Raw genomic sequence first — 17,964 nt, forward strand, 5'->3', positions numbered from 1 at the left:
TTTAGTTTTTTTTTAGTTTCAGCTGTGATGAATACTCCTATGCACTAAAAAAGGAATGTGATAATGAAAGATTTAGAGTCCAAAATATGAAACAGGTTTCAATAGTTAACATCCAAATTTCAATTCTCTTATTTCTCAGCCCAAGTAATTTTTTTTTCACAAAACTTACATTTATTAGAAAACTGAAACAAACTTGGAATAATTCCAGTAACCAACACTGATGAAATATTTAACTTGAAGTCCTAAAAGCCAATAACTTTGAATGAAGCCAATTTCAGCAGATTGAAAATAAATTGTCCACCAATTTACGTCGCACGTCTTGCATGACACTATCACGCTAAAAATTGAGAATATATAAACAGTTCAATACATTTTTTCCTCAAATCCACCTCTTTCTTGGATCACAATTTTTATCATCTTCTATAATCAATCAGAAATTATTTCAACAGATAAGGTGTATGAAAAACAGCAAAAATAATCCAAAGTATCATTATTTCATACAGAATCACAAATACCACTTGTAAAGGAATACTTAAATACAATTTACAACCAGCACATGTTCAAGCTGAACACAATCCAATTCTTATAAAAATTAAAATAATCTAAAATTGATCAAATAAAAACCTCACTAGCTGATATATTTGCAACAAAACCACACCAGACACTTCTAAATTGAGCTTTACATTACAATTTAGATGTGTTTGGTCTGAATTTCTCGTTTCACAACAGAAATAACACGAGCACCCAACTCGCAGAACCATTTTTTAAAACATTAATAAAAAATTGGCACTTATAACTGTGCCAAAATACCGCTTGTGATAAAGTACTCCTTCTAACTGAACATAAAAACAAGCTTGTTTGAAGAATTAAAATGCATATTTTTAAAAAAAAAGATCAAATAAAAATATCACCAACTAAATCAATTTACAACAAAAACACACCAAACATTTCTAAATTGCACCTTGTCAGGACTGAATTCAGTTACCAAATCAGAATGCTTTTCCTTTCAAAAATACCATTAAATATTATACCACCACAGCGATTCACATAAATACAAAAACTATTTTGACTTTTCAAACAAAAGTAATTCAACATTGAAATCACCGAGATGAAACATAAGATGGCAGAAAAAAGAAACCCCAGGACAAGAAACCTGAATATATATAACTTAAAGAAGAGTGGTTTTCATACACATTTAATTGTTAAGTCTTTCTAAACAATTCACCAAAATAATGTAAAAACAATAAAAGTTTTCAATTTAAATAAAATTTCATCAAGGGAATAATGACTAAAAAATAAAGTCAAAATAACATAAGGAGATCAAGAATACTATAAAACTATGTTATGAACTTACACCAAGATCACCATACCATTAATCTAAACCCTCTATTTTCTTTTCACTTAAATACAGTGCAAAGTCCCCTTTTTTCCGGACACTTTTTAACAGTCAAAACTCTTTCTCTCTAATTTTTTTTTTTTTTTTTTTTGCATTCGCGACTTGTTGAAAAAAAAGTATGCAGGGATGAGAATCCTCCATTTTCCGCTTCTTGATTTTTACCGGGTTTCCGATTGTCATTCAATTTTACTCCAATTTTCACTAAATATGGGATATGAAAAAAATGAAATTCGGCATTTCACTACCGCACGAAAAAAAAAAATTTTCAAATCTCACATAAAAGAATTATTACCACCAAGAATCGAGCGTTTAATTTCAGAGTGTGCAAAAATTTCACATTTTGAAAAAAATGCGGATTTAAGTTAAAATTACAGACAAGAGACAAAAGCGAGTGATTGATTATACGAAAGTGCGATTTGGAATATGAGAACAGTAATAATATTCTATTAAAAATTAAATAGAAATTTAAAAAAACTATGTGGAAATCGCAAACTGTTGAAATGGTGATGGGCGAAACTATAAGGACAATAAAATCGTCACAAATAGAGACATCAAATTGTAATTAGACAAATGCCCGATTCAAAATTTCCTGTGTACGATTATGTAGGATTAAAAAATGATGAAAATTAGCAACAATAATTGAACGTTCGAATGCTCTAAAAATATTATCGCAAATCCATGCGAGATTGCAAGTGAATCGTCAACAATTGAATCCGAAATGAGCAGTTCGAAGTTTACCGATCAAAACAATATCGTATTAAAACATTGAGATTTTAAAAATGAAGAGAAAATCAGTTTTAAAATAATTACCAAAAAACAATAGGCAGACAAAACCATACAGACTCACTGAGGAATGATGGCTAATTGAGTAAATTTAGAATTGATAATTAACTAAAATTCGTGATTCAGAATTTGTTTAGAGATTTTAAAAACAATGTGGAAATCAGTAACAAAATCTTTTGAAATAACGCAAACACATGCATTTATTTGTTGTTTGAAATTGACATTTATTGAGTTAGGATATTTTTATATTTGTTCACCTTAAAGACCTATTATCTGGAAAAATCTATTTTCCCGACATGCCGAAATACCGACAATCTCGGATATGTGACTTTCCACGTTATTACCTAAAACCTTTAAAACAAATTAATTAATTTTTTTTTAATTGTTAGCAAATTTTAAATTTTACTTACGGTACAGGTATAAAAAAATATTGAGCAAGTTTTTAACTAAATTTCATATTTTTAAAAAATTGCATAAAATTCTGTTAACTGTGTGATAAGCTTAGCTACACCACAGGCATATTCCAGATACTGAAAAAACAGGAGTTTAAGACTTATTATAAAATTTATTTTGAGTGAAAAAAAAAAGTTACGCAATAATATTTAAAAAATATTTTGAACAATAGGGAAAATTTCAGAGTTCTCCCTAGGAATAAAAAAGAGCGGGGCGCTGCTCAGAAAAAGCCACGATAAGTTTTGAAAGGGTACTCATTCCCAAGACTGCTAAAAATTATCAAAATATGTAATATTATGAAATTAGGGGTAATTGCGAGCCCAAGTCAAAATTCCGGAAAATTTCTTGAGTTAAAAAAAAAAAAACAGTTTAAATTGAAAAATTAGAAAAAAATTTAAACAAGTTTTTTTTCTTTTTTCTCAATATTTCTTAGTTTACTTAAAATATATTTAAAATTTTACACATACCTATGATGACCTGGAGAAGTAATTAAAATTTACAAATAAGTCTTTCTTTCTTGAGTTTATGATTATAACAGCTATTTACTAATAAAAAATGAATATTAATCATGAATATAAGCTTATAAAGTATCTCTCTGGCTCTCCCTTACAAACAAATAAAATAAACTGTGTTTTTAAGTTCCACCTTTGAAAATTTGATTTCCGGAAACTTCTGTGATCAATGATTTTTTTAAAACATCTGGACCTTCGATCTCCAGAAACTTCCTGATCACTATGTGATCACCTCCTTTAGCAAAAATTCCGGAAATACGGATTTTTTCCGGAGCACAATCAGCCCTATGAAATAACTGAATTTGATCTTTAACACAATTTAATTTACTCTCATATACTATTTTATGTATATATTTCAAAAAAAAATTTTCTTCCGTTATCAGAATAAAAGAAAATTTTGTAGTTTCTAAAAATAATTATATAGATAGATAATCTTTTTTTGGAACACAGATTATTCAAAAAAAGTAAACTGAAAAAAATTATTAATTGATAAACAACCTGAATATAATTTAAACTGAAAATTATGAGAAAATAGTTAAAATTGCATTTTTCCTTAAAAAAATTTTTTTTTATTATTTATTTAAAAAATAATTTTGAAAATTAAAACCATTAAAAATTTAAGGAAAGAAAAGTTACTCATAAAAATTTTAAAAGTTGAGAATAATCCTAACAAAGTAAATATTTGTAATGGTAATCAGAATTAAACCTATAAACAGATTAGTTTATCAGTGTGTAATTATTATTTAAAAAATGAATTACTTAAAAAATGGTATATGAATAAAAAGAAAGTTACTGAAGGGATGGGGGTCTTATTTTTACAAAAAGAGCACATTTATAGGAATCAAACGGAAAGCGCTTCTAAAAACACTATGGGAGAACAGTCTATTCCAAACTGCAGATACGGGGAAGTTGCGAATTGATTTTAGTAGTGAATTAGTAAAAAAAGTTGAAGACTCGTTCAGAAGGTAGAATCGAAAAAATAACTCAAATTTTCTCAATCGATAGCAAAATATCGGTTTTTGCCTATATGTTGGCAAAATTAGTCACAGTCTTTTCTGCAAAACAGTCTTAGTTGCCAGCTCTGTATCAACTAAGACAACTGATCATACCAAAATAAAAAGCTGAAGTTAAAAATTAATCAGAATAACGATAATAAATAAATCAACTTTTCAATATTTAGAACGCACAATCAAACAATTTACAGCACGACCAGGTGTTTCACCATACAGTTGTATCATCAAAATGTATACTAGCCTAGCATCACAGCAATTGCAATATTGTTCTTTCAAGCAAAAGAAACTTTCTTTTCAGCGATTTTTCTATTTTCAAATCATTATCTTCTACTGCACAATGTGCCAAGTGATAATCTCACTGTTTGTGACCTCTTATTATCGAATGTTAATTTTTTACATCATCATACTCTCTACGTATTTTTCTACATGCTTAAGAAATTTCAAGTCTTACATTTTTAGCTACAAAACGTAACTTAAAGTTCAACATCCAAAACAGTGCTAGTACATAGTAAGAGAGAAATTGCAGCTTTTTGCTAACATTGCTAAATAATCCCTACAAATCAGTTCATACATATCATAATATAGTTTCTGAAATCAAAGCTAATAGATAATGTACGTAGGCCTTACACTTAAAACATATTTAACTTTGCTTTTAATTTATTGATTACAACAACAAAAAAAATCACCTTCATTTTAAACGAAAACCTAAATCATTACACGCCTTAGCTGTGGTGGTAACAAAAATTATAAATTAACAAACAATAAACAATTGCAACAGCATCCACACCCTTTAAAATATCACAATGCCGACAGACAAGTCAAATAAATACAGCTCATGCATAACACCTAGTAATCAATAACTGAGTTTGGTAACTGCATCCATAAGTATAAATTACTTTAAAAACTTAAACTAAGACCTACATTTCCTAATAAAATAGTATCTGAGATATTCGAACTGTTGAATGAATCGCTGCCTCTATCAAAAGCATCTCTAAATCCTCTGCTTGCATTGCTCATTTGATAGGAAGAGTCACGACCCACGCCATCTAGTGAGCGTCCCAAGACGCTGCTGCTAGACATCATGCCTGATGAGCTACCTAAGCCCATGCTTCCTACACTTGCAGATGAAACAACCATGTTTGCACTAGACAAGCCCATACCTAATGAGGAGGTACCCATCATTCTATCGGCGGTCATCGAATTATTCATACCCATCGATCCAGCTCCGAGACCCATTCCAGCGGAAGACATCATTCCCATATTACTTGAACCAACACCAATGCCATTACCGGGCATTCCACCAGCTACGTTGCCTGAAATGAAATCATGATAAATATTAAGCTGAAATAAATATTTAAAAGTGTGCCAGACTAAAAATAAGCAAAATCATTTTCACGTATCCAATTCAGCCAGCTTCTCATGAAACAGCAATTCTGCACCAACACATTGTATAGAAACGTCGCTGCAGTTTCGAATGAAAATCGAAATTTGGCTGGACATATAATCGTAAAATGGTAGTTGGACACTTGGATCGTAGCATTTAAAGATTGATGAAATAATCAAATACAATCATTCCACACCATTCCAAAAGTTAAAAAAAAAAACTTTATCACACTTTCAAATAAAATTCAAATTTGACTGCACACTTAAACAAAATGACTGAAAATAATGAAAAAATACAATAATAAAACAGCCAGTCTCCACCAACTGCGATTCTAAAAATTGGAAACTTTACTATAGTTTCTAATAACGTTAAGATTTGGCAGAACACTTGTTTATAACAATTCTCCATTTATTAAGGAAAGATAGCCATTCTGCACCAATTGTGGTATTAAGATTCAACCGGACATTTGATCATTTGACTCGAGGCTTAGTAATGAAACGGCCAATCTTCACCAGCTGATCTAACTAAAAAGCAATTTTAGTTTTTAAGAGCCATGGTTGCTGAGGGTAAAGAATGCTCATCTCTAAATGACCTGGATGATCGTCTCCAAATGACCTGGGTTTGAATCCCAGCAATGGCTGCTTGATATGAATTCTGCATTCGGCTCACACCAACCATAATTCTGATGTAAAAATATCCTCAGACAAATCATGTGTTACAACTCCCTTGCCGTCAACCTTACCGTGGGAGGTTTTAGTGGTTTTCCTTTCCATGTAATGCGAATGTGGGTGAACTCCCTCAAAAAAAGTTCTCCTCAAAGGCAAATTTTTCCAAATATTTAATCCAGGAGTTCTCTTATTATCTCTCCCAGGGTTTAAAATTACAACGCTTCCAAGTTGAACATTTGTAGTTGTAAACTCAAAATTGGATGAGCTATTCAATAACAGTTATAAAATATCTTATCTTTCACCTCTTGTCATAAGGCTAACTATGAGAGGTTTCTGTGGTTAATAATTACTAGGCTAGTTTGTCTCAATGCTTGATCCAGGAGCTTCCTTGTCTTCTGAATTGGGTTCAAAATTACAAGGCTACAGAGTTGAACATTGGTAGTCGTAAACTCAAAATTTGGCCAGCTGTTCAACAATCATTATAAAATAATTTCTAATAAAATTGAGAATTAGCTTCATACTTGATTCGAACAAGTCAACATTTAATAATGAAGTAACCAATCTGCACCAATTGTGATATTAAGGTTCAAATGGATATTTGATCATCTGACCAGAGAGGCTAAAAATGAAGCATAGCCAGTCTGCACCAACTGTGCTCATAAAATTTAAGAAATTTTAATAAGTTTCAAATTTGAAGAAAAATAAAATTTAGCTGGGCACGATCATAATGATTCAAAATTTATAATGAAACAGAGCTGATCAGCACCAAGCAAAGATTCAACCAGACATTTGAACATATGCCTCACGTTTAAAAATAAAACAAACTATAATTTAATAAAAACTTTCTTTTATAGAAATAAGGAAAATAAGAGTGCTGGATATATGATCATAAGGTTTCAACATTAAATAGTAAAACAGCCATCTTGTACCAAATGTTGATTCCAGTAGGAGGTACTCAATAACCAACAGTTTGTACACTACCACATATTTTTTTCTCATAAATATAAGTGTCTACAATCGAAACAAAATTATTTTAAAAGACCCTGCTACATACAAACACATAAAGCAAAAAAATATGACAAATCAATAAAAAAAAATCGTACAATTGTATTAATGTATGTTCACTTGATTTAGGGTGAGGATATGAATTCACTCAAATTAGATAATCCATTGCATAGATCCACTGATTATAATGGCACAAGGTTCAATAATGGCACAAGGTTCAACAATATCACAAGGTTCAATAATGGCACAAGGTTCAACAATATCACAAGGTTCAATAATGGCACAAGGTTCAACAATATCACAAAGTTCAATTATGACACACAGCCATCCAACAATAACTAATACACTTGCAGAATACAATTGATATTACGAGAGAAAATATGTAGAAAAGATAGTTGTTGAAAGAAAAAATTACAGCATAACACCAAAAAAAAATTTTTTTTAACATTTTTTTCCAACAAAATAAAAGTACAAGAAATTATAATAGTCGAGCAACTAAGTTAATAAACTAAATTACTTTTAAAATATGTACTTAAATTTACAAAATTGGCCTTTTATGACCTACTAAATATTAATACCAAGTTCCAAAAAAAAATATTTATATAAAATTTGTAACATAGAAGAGCAAGAACTTTAAAGTGCGGAAAACTATTTTTAAAAAAAACATAACTTGACCAAATATTGCTTGAAAAATAAGTAGTAGAAAATTAAACACAAGTAACATAGCTTATTCTTATACTTATGAAAATAGAAATTTCCTAAATAAATCAATATTTATAATAAATACTAATACAGAAGAGTGTGCACCTCCCATATAAATGCATAAGTTACTTGAACTCAAAAAACCAAGCAAGAGAAATTTTGTAATAAGCATATGATTTATCTGCATTATGTAAAGGGACAAATGTGAATGTCTTAATTTCTTACCTGATATACCCAGTCCAAAACCGAAACTTCCAACAGGATTAGAGTTCTCTAAAATATCAGTTGAAATAAAATAAGTTACAAAATTCATTAACAATGATAAAAAATTATGTATTAAAAATGTTAGTATTAAAAAATAAAGTTTCATGTGAATAAAATTGCACACATATTTTAAGAATTTATTTAATTAGAGATATAACTTTTATTTGAACAATACAAATGCTGTGATTAATTACTAAAGATGTAACAATTATTTACACAATAAACTGATAGCTGATAATATTTTGTACACTATATAAAAAATTAAAAGAAAAATTGAGTAAAAATTTCATATATATATATACATATATATATATATAGAGAGAGAGAGAGAGAGCTCTTCTTAAATATAGTTCTAAAAACGTATTATAAATATAGTTCTTAAAACGTATTATAAGCTCAATAGAATTTTTTTTGGCATATAATCACTTTTAAGAACTCTTTTTTATAAATTTTATCAATGCTAGTGAGTTAAAAACATATAATGTAACATTAATGTACTGAGTTAAAGACACATAATGTAAACAGATAATGCAACTTTTCTTTCCAAGTTCAAACTGAAAGCAATATTTAGCAATGTCCAGAACAAAAGAGTAAAGTTTCTTTTATATATACATTATTATTAAATATTACTTAACTCATTATTATTATTAAATATTATAAAAACCTCAGAATGGCAGAAATCAGGAGATCTTGATTTACAACAGATTACCCAATTTCAGTTTTAATAAAGTGGGGTATTCACAATAGAAATTTCTGAATGCAATATTTATACAATTCTAATCTTCAAAAATTTCTGACAGTGAAAATTAATTTTTGTTGGGCTATTATTTTTGAGTGTGGACAAGTCCAATTTTTTTAAATATCCAAATAATTAAGGGCTAGCATTAGAATACATTAAAAAATTATTATCAAAGGTCAATCAATTTGGGTGAAGTTCTTAACACTACATTCTGATTAAACTTTAAATTGCAAAAATGATTATTAAAAGTTGCAACAAAAAAAAAAAAAAAGCTTTATTAATAAATGATCCACTTCCAATAACAATTTGCAAGAAATAAAAACAAGAAAAAATATACATAGCAATTTTATTAAATACATTATTATATATACACATTTATTACATATATATATACATTATACCTTAATAATAAACATTGGCTTTACTAAAATAGATATTTTAATGTAAAAAAAAATACTAACTAAATGTAGACATGTAACAATACGAATTACTTTAAAAATAATAACAATTAAATATTCATGAAAAAAGGTGGTATGTAATGCAGTGAACTCATATTAGTAATCTTGCAGAGATCTTTTAATTTATTCTTTTTTGATTACTAGCTTTGATAACAATAATTTGAATAATAAACCAGTCACAATTATATAGGAAACACAAACCAAACAGTAAGGTTGTGAAAGAATACTAAACAAAATCAGATAAATGACTTCCAAATAAGAATTGGTGCAACAGAAGGCAAGTGCATGCTTACATTGGAGTATATTCTCACAGTTTTGTCTAACAAGCGATTATTTCAAAGGCATACAGTAATTTGAGAAAGTAAATGGAAAGTTGTTTTAACTTAGATTATTAGAAATGGGCTTATTTAACTTTCGAAAAATATTTTTAGGATAACATTTTTAGGTAAAACTCTTCATTACTTAAGCAATAAATTATGCTCATTCTGTAGAATGTATGATTATAAAAAAGGTAGTTTCAATAACGTTAAATCTAATAATAAGTTCATTTTCTTCCAAAAGTGAACTTTTCAAAAGTAATCAGGGTGGGTAGCCAAATTTTACAACAAAAAATAAGCAATTTTTAAGAACTCTAAAAATATTTTTAAGCACTTTAAAAAAAATATAATTCGACAGTGTTGGTAAGTTTTTGACAATTGATGGTTTTATCTGCTTGCCAATTACGATGGAGCGTCACCAACGATGAAATTAGCAAGAAAAATAAAATTTTCTATCGCTATTAGATGGGGGGGAATGACAATGTTTAGTTGTTCCCCGTAATCAGAAAAAATTCGAGAGATTTTTTTGTTTCGATTCCAGAGGGAGGAAAATGAAGTGTGTAATTGAGAATCTCTGGCAAAATGCAGCAGCATTGCACACGAGAGACAAAAATCCTACCTACTAAATAATGCTCAGAATGTATAAGCAATTGCAGACCAGCAAGTTTTTCGTCAAACATGTAAAATGATTAGTGTTTTCTGACACTACGGACGGAAGGTACGGCAAAATAGATTGGAGTTGAATTAATTGTGAAAACGTTAAATGGGACAATGACTTTTTGCATAATTCGTGGCGAAAATCAACATGGTAAAGAAAAATTCTCATTTTGGAAAAGGAAAAATTAAGCACTTTTTAAAAACACCGATTGAAAAAAGCACCTTTAAGGGCTTTTAAAAACGAAAATCAAAAATAAACACCTTTAAGCACTTTTTAAAAATGCTACACACCCTGATAATGACTCATTTAATGTCTACTTCCAGTGCAAAAAGAAATAAAACTTTAGTTAGCAATTTAAAAAAGAGCTATGTATTTATTGCACTTACTATTAAATTGCATAGGCTGTCCATTTACACCAAGACCTTTTCCTATTCCGTGAAGACCAGCTATAAATAATAAAGTTTGTTATAAGAAAAAATTATTAATTGAATTTAAATTATTTTTTAGGAAAAAAAAATCCACATACTTGGTAATTTGGAAGGCAAGTCACCATCTTCAGAAAATTTATCCTGAAAATATAATTGATCAATAAATTATGCAAGCTAATATTAATTTACAAGCAACAAACAAGATAGTAAAAACTGAGTAAGTTGACCACAGGTAGTATGCTGCTTTAATAGTCAATATACACAGGTAACTTAATAGACAAGCACATACTAGTTATTTACAAACAATAACTTCTTAAAACATCAATACTAAGGAATATATAATAAATACAATTAGGAAGGTATATTAGTATAATATATACAATTAAGGAATATATAATATATACAATTTAACATTTTACTTATTTCATTTTTTTTTAAGTATAATATTGTTATACTTACAATATAAATCTATTTGAAACAAAAGCTCTTAATATTTTCCCTTATGATCAACTTACTTGGGCATTTTAGTTAGCTTTTAATACTGTTTCACCAATACAGTGAAATTTTAATTAAACCTCCAATCCAAAAGTCAATCCAAAAGTACATTTTAAGCACTCAAAAAATATTTTTAAGCACTTAAAAAAAAAAAAAAGGAAAATTATATTTGTGATATGAACACTGTGTAAAATATTTTCTCCCCATTGATAAAAAATAATTGAAATAAAAGTTCCTCAAATACGTGAACATAAAATTAACAAAATGCAAAAACTTTTCAGACTTTAACATTATCATAAAATTCTGGCAAAGAACTCCATTCATCTTGATTTTATTAACCACAAAAAAAAAAAAGAAAAAAGAAAAATTATACACAATTTTAAATATATTTAATATAGAATTTCCTCATTCTACTTTTTAAATTAATTAAAATAAATTTTCTAGAAAATTAAATGTTATTTCTAAATTTATATAAAAATTTTAATTACTTTAGAAAACTGTTTGTTTACTTAATGTTTACATAACAAAAATATTTACAAAATTCTAATAATTATTCAACATACTGAACTGATAAAAATGTGTAGATAATTTAGAAAACTTTGGACGGAAAAAAAAAGTGAATATATTTTAATTTAATTTCTTTCTATTTAAATTTTTAATTTGGTTCAGTTTTTCTATTAATGGAATGATTAAATACATTTTTCAATTTTGAAATGAAAATGCAATTAGCATTAAGGGTAAATATTTTTGTCTACAGTAAGTTTTAAATGGGAGGCTAATATTTCAAAGTGATGAAGCTCTGCAATTGTTCACTGCTCTGGACTCGCATGAAAATACTTTCTCGGTGAATGATCCCAATGTCATTATTTTAAGATTGGGGCACTGATCCGAAAATTGAAATACAAGAACGGCAAAGGCTTGCCTGTGACGAAGACAATGGCTCATCAGCAGTGAAGAAATTAAGAAAATAAAATTGGCCATGTTTAGTTTCGGCCACCGATTTAAAGCCTGAAATCTGTCGCAAAATGCAAGAGTTGAATATGAGCATGCAGCCTACGGGTAATTTATCCAACATACAAAGTGATCTTAGTTCAGAAATTAAGCACTTTCTATATAAATCCAATAAAAAAACCACCTTTAAGGGCTTTTAAAAAAAACAAAAAACTGAAATTAGCACCTTTAAGCACTCTTTAAAAATGCTACGCACCGTGATGGTACCGCAGTAAAATCATTAACAAAAAAATTTATTTTAAATTATGATAAAACTCTCCCAGAAATCCAAGTCAATGCATGAAACAATTATGATTGAAATTTGATGAGTGAAAAAAGCTAATCTACAGTCTTTTCTCCAGCAGCGCTTGTAGTAGTTAATAGTAGTATTAGTGATGTTTTAAAATTTGGTTTAAGTTTATAACACACCCTTAAACACAGTTGAAATAAAAGCTGAATATCACTTTAAAAGTCTAAACATTTACATACTAAATTTTAATGCAACATTAGTTACTAAGAAATGGAATGAATAAAATTCTTACCATACGAACATTCATGATACGTGCATACAATCTTTGACCATTAAACATTGCTGGTAAAAAGTTAAAGAAACATTATAAATACCATCACATCAAAAATTTACTCAAGTCCTTTAATAGAATAAATTGCAGTCAATAAAAATAAATTTTAATTTTTTTTTCACTTAATGCATTCACTTATTTGTAACAAAAATTATTTTCTCACGGATTGCAATATTCAGCGATCCCTTTGCCATTTTAAAGAATGTTTGAGCATAATCGAACAAACATTCAGTTTCTTATAAGTCAACAAAAAGACGAACACAAGACTACTTATAAATGCATAGAGAACATCAAAAGGAAATTTTCCATTAAAAGAATGCCATAAAGGGAAGGCAGCTGTGAACACCAGGTTACAAACAAGTCTGTACTTGAAAATTATGACTCCAATACTAGACACCGGTGAGTCCAAATCTTATGCCAACTGTTACTAAATTTTTACCAAATTCTACAAAAAATATTTCATTTTATTAAAGTGTATGTTGATGTCAAATTACATATATTTCTATTTTTATAAGAGTTAAATTCAATTTAATTTAAAAATACATTTTCTAACAAATTAGATAAAGAAATAAATTTTAAACAATATATTGGCATAAAAGAATGAAAATGTGTCAAAACCATAAGAAATGACATCACACATTAACATCAAATACGCACTCAAGCTTATTACAAGGTTCTACAGCGACTATTGATGAACTAGAAAACAATTACAGAAGCATAGCTGCCAACTTTTACGATTTTTGCTTAATGTTTTTTTAATGGTGGTAGTTGAAAACTATAGTAAAAGCATTAAAGCTAGTAGCAACTTTTAAAAATTTGTCACTCTTTTTCAAAGTTTATCAAATTCCTTAATGTGATTTTAAAAATAATTTTAAATTTTTCTAACGCAGAGTAATATATTGAAGCACAAAATTTGTTACCACTAGAAAATTTTTATTTTAAAAATTTGCAAGTATGCAAATGATGTATTAAACATCACACTGGACATCACATTTGCATTATCTTATTAACTTTGTGATGCAGTTAAATCATAAAACCTGAGTTAGGCTTTGTATAAGATTTATTAATAATTTCTTTATCAATATCAATCACACCAATAATTGTATGTCAAAGGGAAAGGAGGGTTTTACCCCATTACTTTTTTAAACACATTACAGGGAAAAGTCTCAGACTTCAGGATCGGGATTACTAAGTATACAACAGATGTAACTTTTCTGGCTTCTCTTCGTATTCAACACACTAAACAATAAAATAGCTTCTTTTTTTTTTAAATTTAAATCTATATGATATCAAGCTGTATCTATCGAGCTGTATGATATCAAGCTGTAAATCTATATGATAGCTGTAGAAAAAAAGGATACAGATAGCTTGCACAGCTTCAAGAGGATTTTCATATTCTGCAGTGCCATGTCCTTTACTCTTTCCCTCGTTATCGACATTAAGTTCTACCTTTACAAGTTTACCAGCAATTTTAAATATTTCTTCTAATTTTTTCTCTGTTACTTTGTAGTCCAACTAAAAAAAAAAAAATTTATTTAGCTTTTAAATATTTAAACAAACTAAATAGAAACATATCATTGGTCAATTATAAATATTAACACTAGACACACCAACACTTAATATATATCTATTTCTACCATAGCCGGTCAAATAACCAGACTTTATGTTTCTGGACTGAATGTATGAAATATTGATGTTGCGAAGAAAACAAACAAAAAAAACTTCATTATAATTAAACAAAATTTTATATTGCCAATTTTTATGTATTACAAACAAAGAATAAGAAATTTTAATGCATTGCTCAACACATTTTTTACATATACAGGGTGTTTCCGTCTTGATTGATAGATAAAATGAGTACAAAACTGTACAGGAATCCGCTGCTATTGCGATTCGTATTCACTCAATTTTAATATCAAATATATTCATATTTACTTGATTTAAAAGATATTGTGATTCGTATTCTCGTGATTTTAAAATCCAATATCACAATTTGTATTTACATGTTTCTGAAATTATAATTAATTTTCACAAGAGTTTAAAATTTAATGTCATTATTCGTATTCACGGGATCTTAAAATCATGCATTGCGATTCATATTTATGCTATGCAAAAATCCAATATTGTGATTTATATCATTGCATACTTAAATCCAATACCCCTAGTGCAACGTAAATAAGAAAAAGTAAAGTTCTAGTTAGTTTTAAAACTTCAACATCAAAAGTTAAGCTCTCTACTTGCATCATCAATGAAAGAAGACGTAAATAGTTTTTAAGTCAATATTAAGTTAGTGAAAATTAGTCTAAATAATGCTGTTGTTCGAATATTTTGGACTTCACTAAATAGTCTAAAATTAGGCTGGTGTGATTATTTTACAAGAAAATGATTCTTTGTACAGAGGCTGAATTATATGAAAGTCCTCATGTATCACAATCCACATATATGTAGTCTGTTTATGGTAATTTCAGAACAATGTTTTCTTATTTTAGTTGGGGATGTTGCCTTTGTTGAATTATTCGAAGATGACAATGGAAAATTTAAAGGCTGTGGGTAAGTTACGACTTTGATATCAATAGATATGTCATAGCAGAATTTTTTAAATGATACCACTTACTATTCAGTATCATATCAGAGCTAAATTAATCAGTATTTTTTTACCAAGTTTCTTTACGGCTGAGTGGTAGGACTTCACACTCCCGTGTCATGGGTCTGTCCTGGGTTTGACCCTCGGACCGGGCAAGGTTGACTCTGCCTTTCATCTCTACGATCGATCGATGAAATGAGTACCAAGCATGCCTCTGGACTAAACACAAGGGGTTCCACATTCGGCTGACCACCAAACCCGAACATCTGCTCCATCACCCAAGATCAAGAAAACTGAGATAGGCACAGTAGGCCTTGGCCGCTGTTGCACCACTGAGTTCAGTTTAGTAATATCTAAACAAATTTTAGAAGTAATACTTCCTCAAATCAATCAATTAAAATGTTTGAGCCAACAATTCAGATTTCTATGATTTTTGCATGTTTGTTAGATTTGCTTCTGACTTGATAAAGATTAAAGTTTCAAAATTTTTGTGCTCTTTGTTTCAGAGTTAAAAACATTTTTGAAATATGGAAGAAAAAAATTTTTTTTTTCTTTTTCAATTTTATAATTTTTAACGGCTTTAGCTCGAGATCGATTTGACATAGAGAGCTAAATTTTGTGTAATTGTAATAGTATTTCCTAAAACATGTAGCATACTAAAGTCATTTTTTTAAAAAAATTAAACTCTTAAAATTGATATTAATTACTTTCTTACTTCTTTGAATTACTTTCAGAAAAAAATACGAAATTTCCATTTTGAAATTTTTTGAACATTCTATTCCTTGAACTATTTTGAACATTCAACTGTATTCTTTTAAAAATAACACAAACATGTTATATATTTATAAAATGCCATTAAACTGAATAAAAGCAAAATTTAGCTTAAATGATTCAAGTTACAAGTTATTAAAAATTCTTAAAAAATAATAGTTCTAACAAATAATTCTGAAACAAAATCTAAAACTTTTCACCCACTCTGCTAGCTCTACTTGTGAGCCTACCATCTTGCCCATTGGTTGATTTGACAGGGTAAAATACTTAAAATGAATAAGAATTAGAAAAAATTATAACTTACATTTGATATGAAAACTTTGTTATTTAAAGGTCCATTTATCCCAAGCGATTTTAGAAACTCTGGATTCAGACCATATGTGTTGAATTGTGGTTCTCTAAAATCATTGCCACCAAAATTATCACTACCTCGCATGAATTCTCTATCGGAAGTACGGCCTGAAGATCGCTTTCTCTCACTCTCTCCACTATCCTAGAAATTAACACATTTCATTTTAAATACAAAATCAAACTTTTTTTTTTAAGAAAAAAAAGTAGAACTTGAACTAAATTGAAGCTCAAGTCTTAGAATATTTGTTTAAGTCAAACAAAACATACAATTAATCATATATTTCATTTTTCAGTATTTTTAAGCAGTATTTTTTTTTTTTTTTTTTTTTTTGTATAATTGTGCATTAATATCTCAAAATATGCTGACAAATAGGCATCTTTTCCCTAACCAGTATTTTTTATTCAATTGTGTCGAATTGTGTCACTTGTCTGCAGAAAATAATTTACATATTACAATGGCTCTTATATTATCATATACATATCTATCCTTTGAACATATATTGTATCTTATTTTACCCTATTCAATTTTAATATTATTATTACCCATTTTTTAAATTCATTATACTAAAATTCCCCTTTTACTAACTAAAAATGCTTTCAGCGAATCGAATTCGTATACTGAACTGAACAAAAGTTTTAAAATAAGTTCAAACAATTCTTTTTATTAACTAAATAACCAATGCTATAAAACTAAATATAAAATGTAGAAAGTGAATCAAATAAATTTATCCGTAAATCAAGCGGGACAAGCTTAATTTCAGATGAATTTAAAAAAAATTTTTATAGAAACTACCTGTAAAGGTTTTTTTTTTTTTTTAACAAATAGTGTAGACTCCGTGCAAGCGGATGGCAGAGGTGGAAAATACTTTATTTTGGGGTTGGTGGATGTCAAAACTCAAAAGTCCTGAAAATTTCTTGAGAAAAATCATTCAAAAAATTAATATCTTTATAAATTTAAATCATTGATATATTCAAAACATGATATTCTAAATGAATTATATGCAGCATAATTTAAATGAATAATTATGTGTAAGTTTACTTTTATCTCTAATCACATCTATTATTCTATCAGGAAAAAATATTTACAAATGAAAGAGATGTCAAATATAAATTCTAGTTCCAATATTTTTAAATTAAACATACAAGAATTTTTATATAAATGTGATCTATGATTTCTTGAAACTTCTGGACTTTGGATTTCCGGAAACTTTCGGATCGCGGTTAGCGAAAAATCCGGAAGTCCGGATTTTTTCCGGAGCACAATCATCCCTGTGGGTAATCTTCTTTCACTTCAAACAGTGGATCCAACCTTTGCAAGGTTCATTAACGAGGTGGGTGATCATTTTAGCTGCTCATAGAAGCAAGCAAAGAAAGCATTATTTGCATTTTGATACATAACTTGCACAAGTAAC

At 28.5% G+C, this 17,964-nt stretch overlaps 1 protein-coding gene across 2 annotated transcripts in view; it reads right to left on the reverse strand.

The window, feature by feature from the left end:
* LOC107436995 (myelin expression factor 2) overlaps window positions 1-17,964 on the reverse strand; it is a 46,802-nt gene that overhangs the window by 19,582 nt on the left and 9,256 nt on the right. For both annotated transcript variants that reach the window (XM_087152340.1, XM_071187147.2), the window contains exons 5-11: window positions 16,506-16,694; window positions 14,208-14,361; window positions 12,808-12,857; window positions 10,879-10,921; window positions 10,739-10,798; window positions 8,142-8,189; window positions 5,079-5,470 (exon numbers count right to left, since the gene is read on the reverse strand). In XM_087152340.1, the coding sequence (XP_087008466.1) occupies window positions 5,079-5,470; window positions 8,142-8,189; window positions 10,739-10,798; window positions 10,879-10,921; window positions 12,808-12,857; window positions 14,208-14,361; window positions 16,506-16,694 (936 nt within the window). The remainder of the gene's footprint in view (window positions 1-5,078; window positions 5,471-8,141; window positions 8,190-10,738; window positions 10,799-10,878; window positions 10,922-12,807; window positions 12,858-14,207; window positions 14,362-16,505; window positions 16,695-17,964) is intronic.

The sequence above is a fragment of the Parasteatoda tepidariorum genome, chromosome 9 (assembly GCF_982258835.1).
Source record: "Parasteatoda tepidariorum strain Cologne lab strain chromosome 9, Ptep-v5.0, whole genome shotgun sequence".
In the NCBI taxonomy this organism is placed as follows: Eukaryota; Metazoa; Arthropoda; class Arachnida; order Araneae; family Theridiidae; genus Parasteatoda; species Parasteatoda tepidariorum.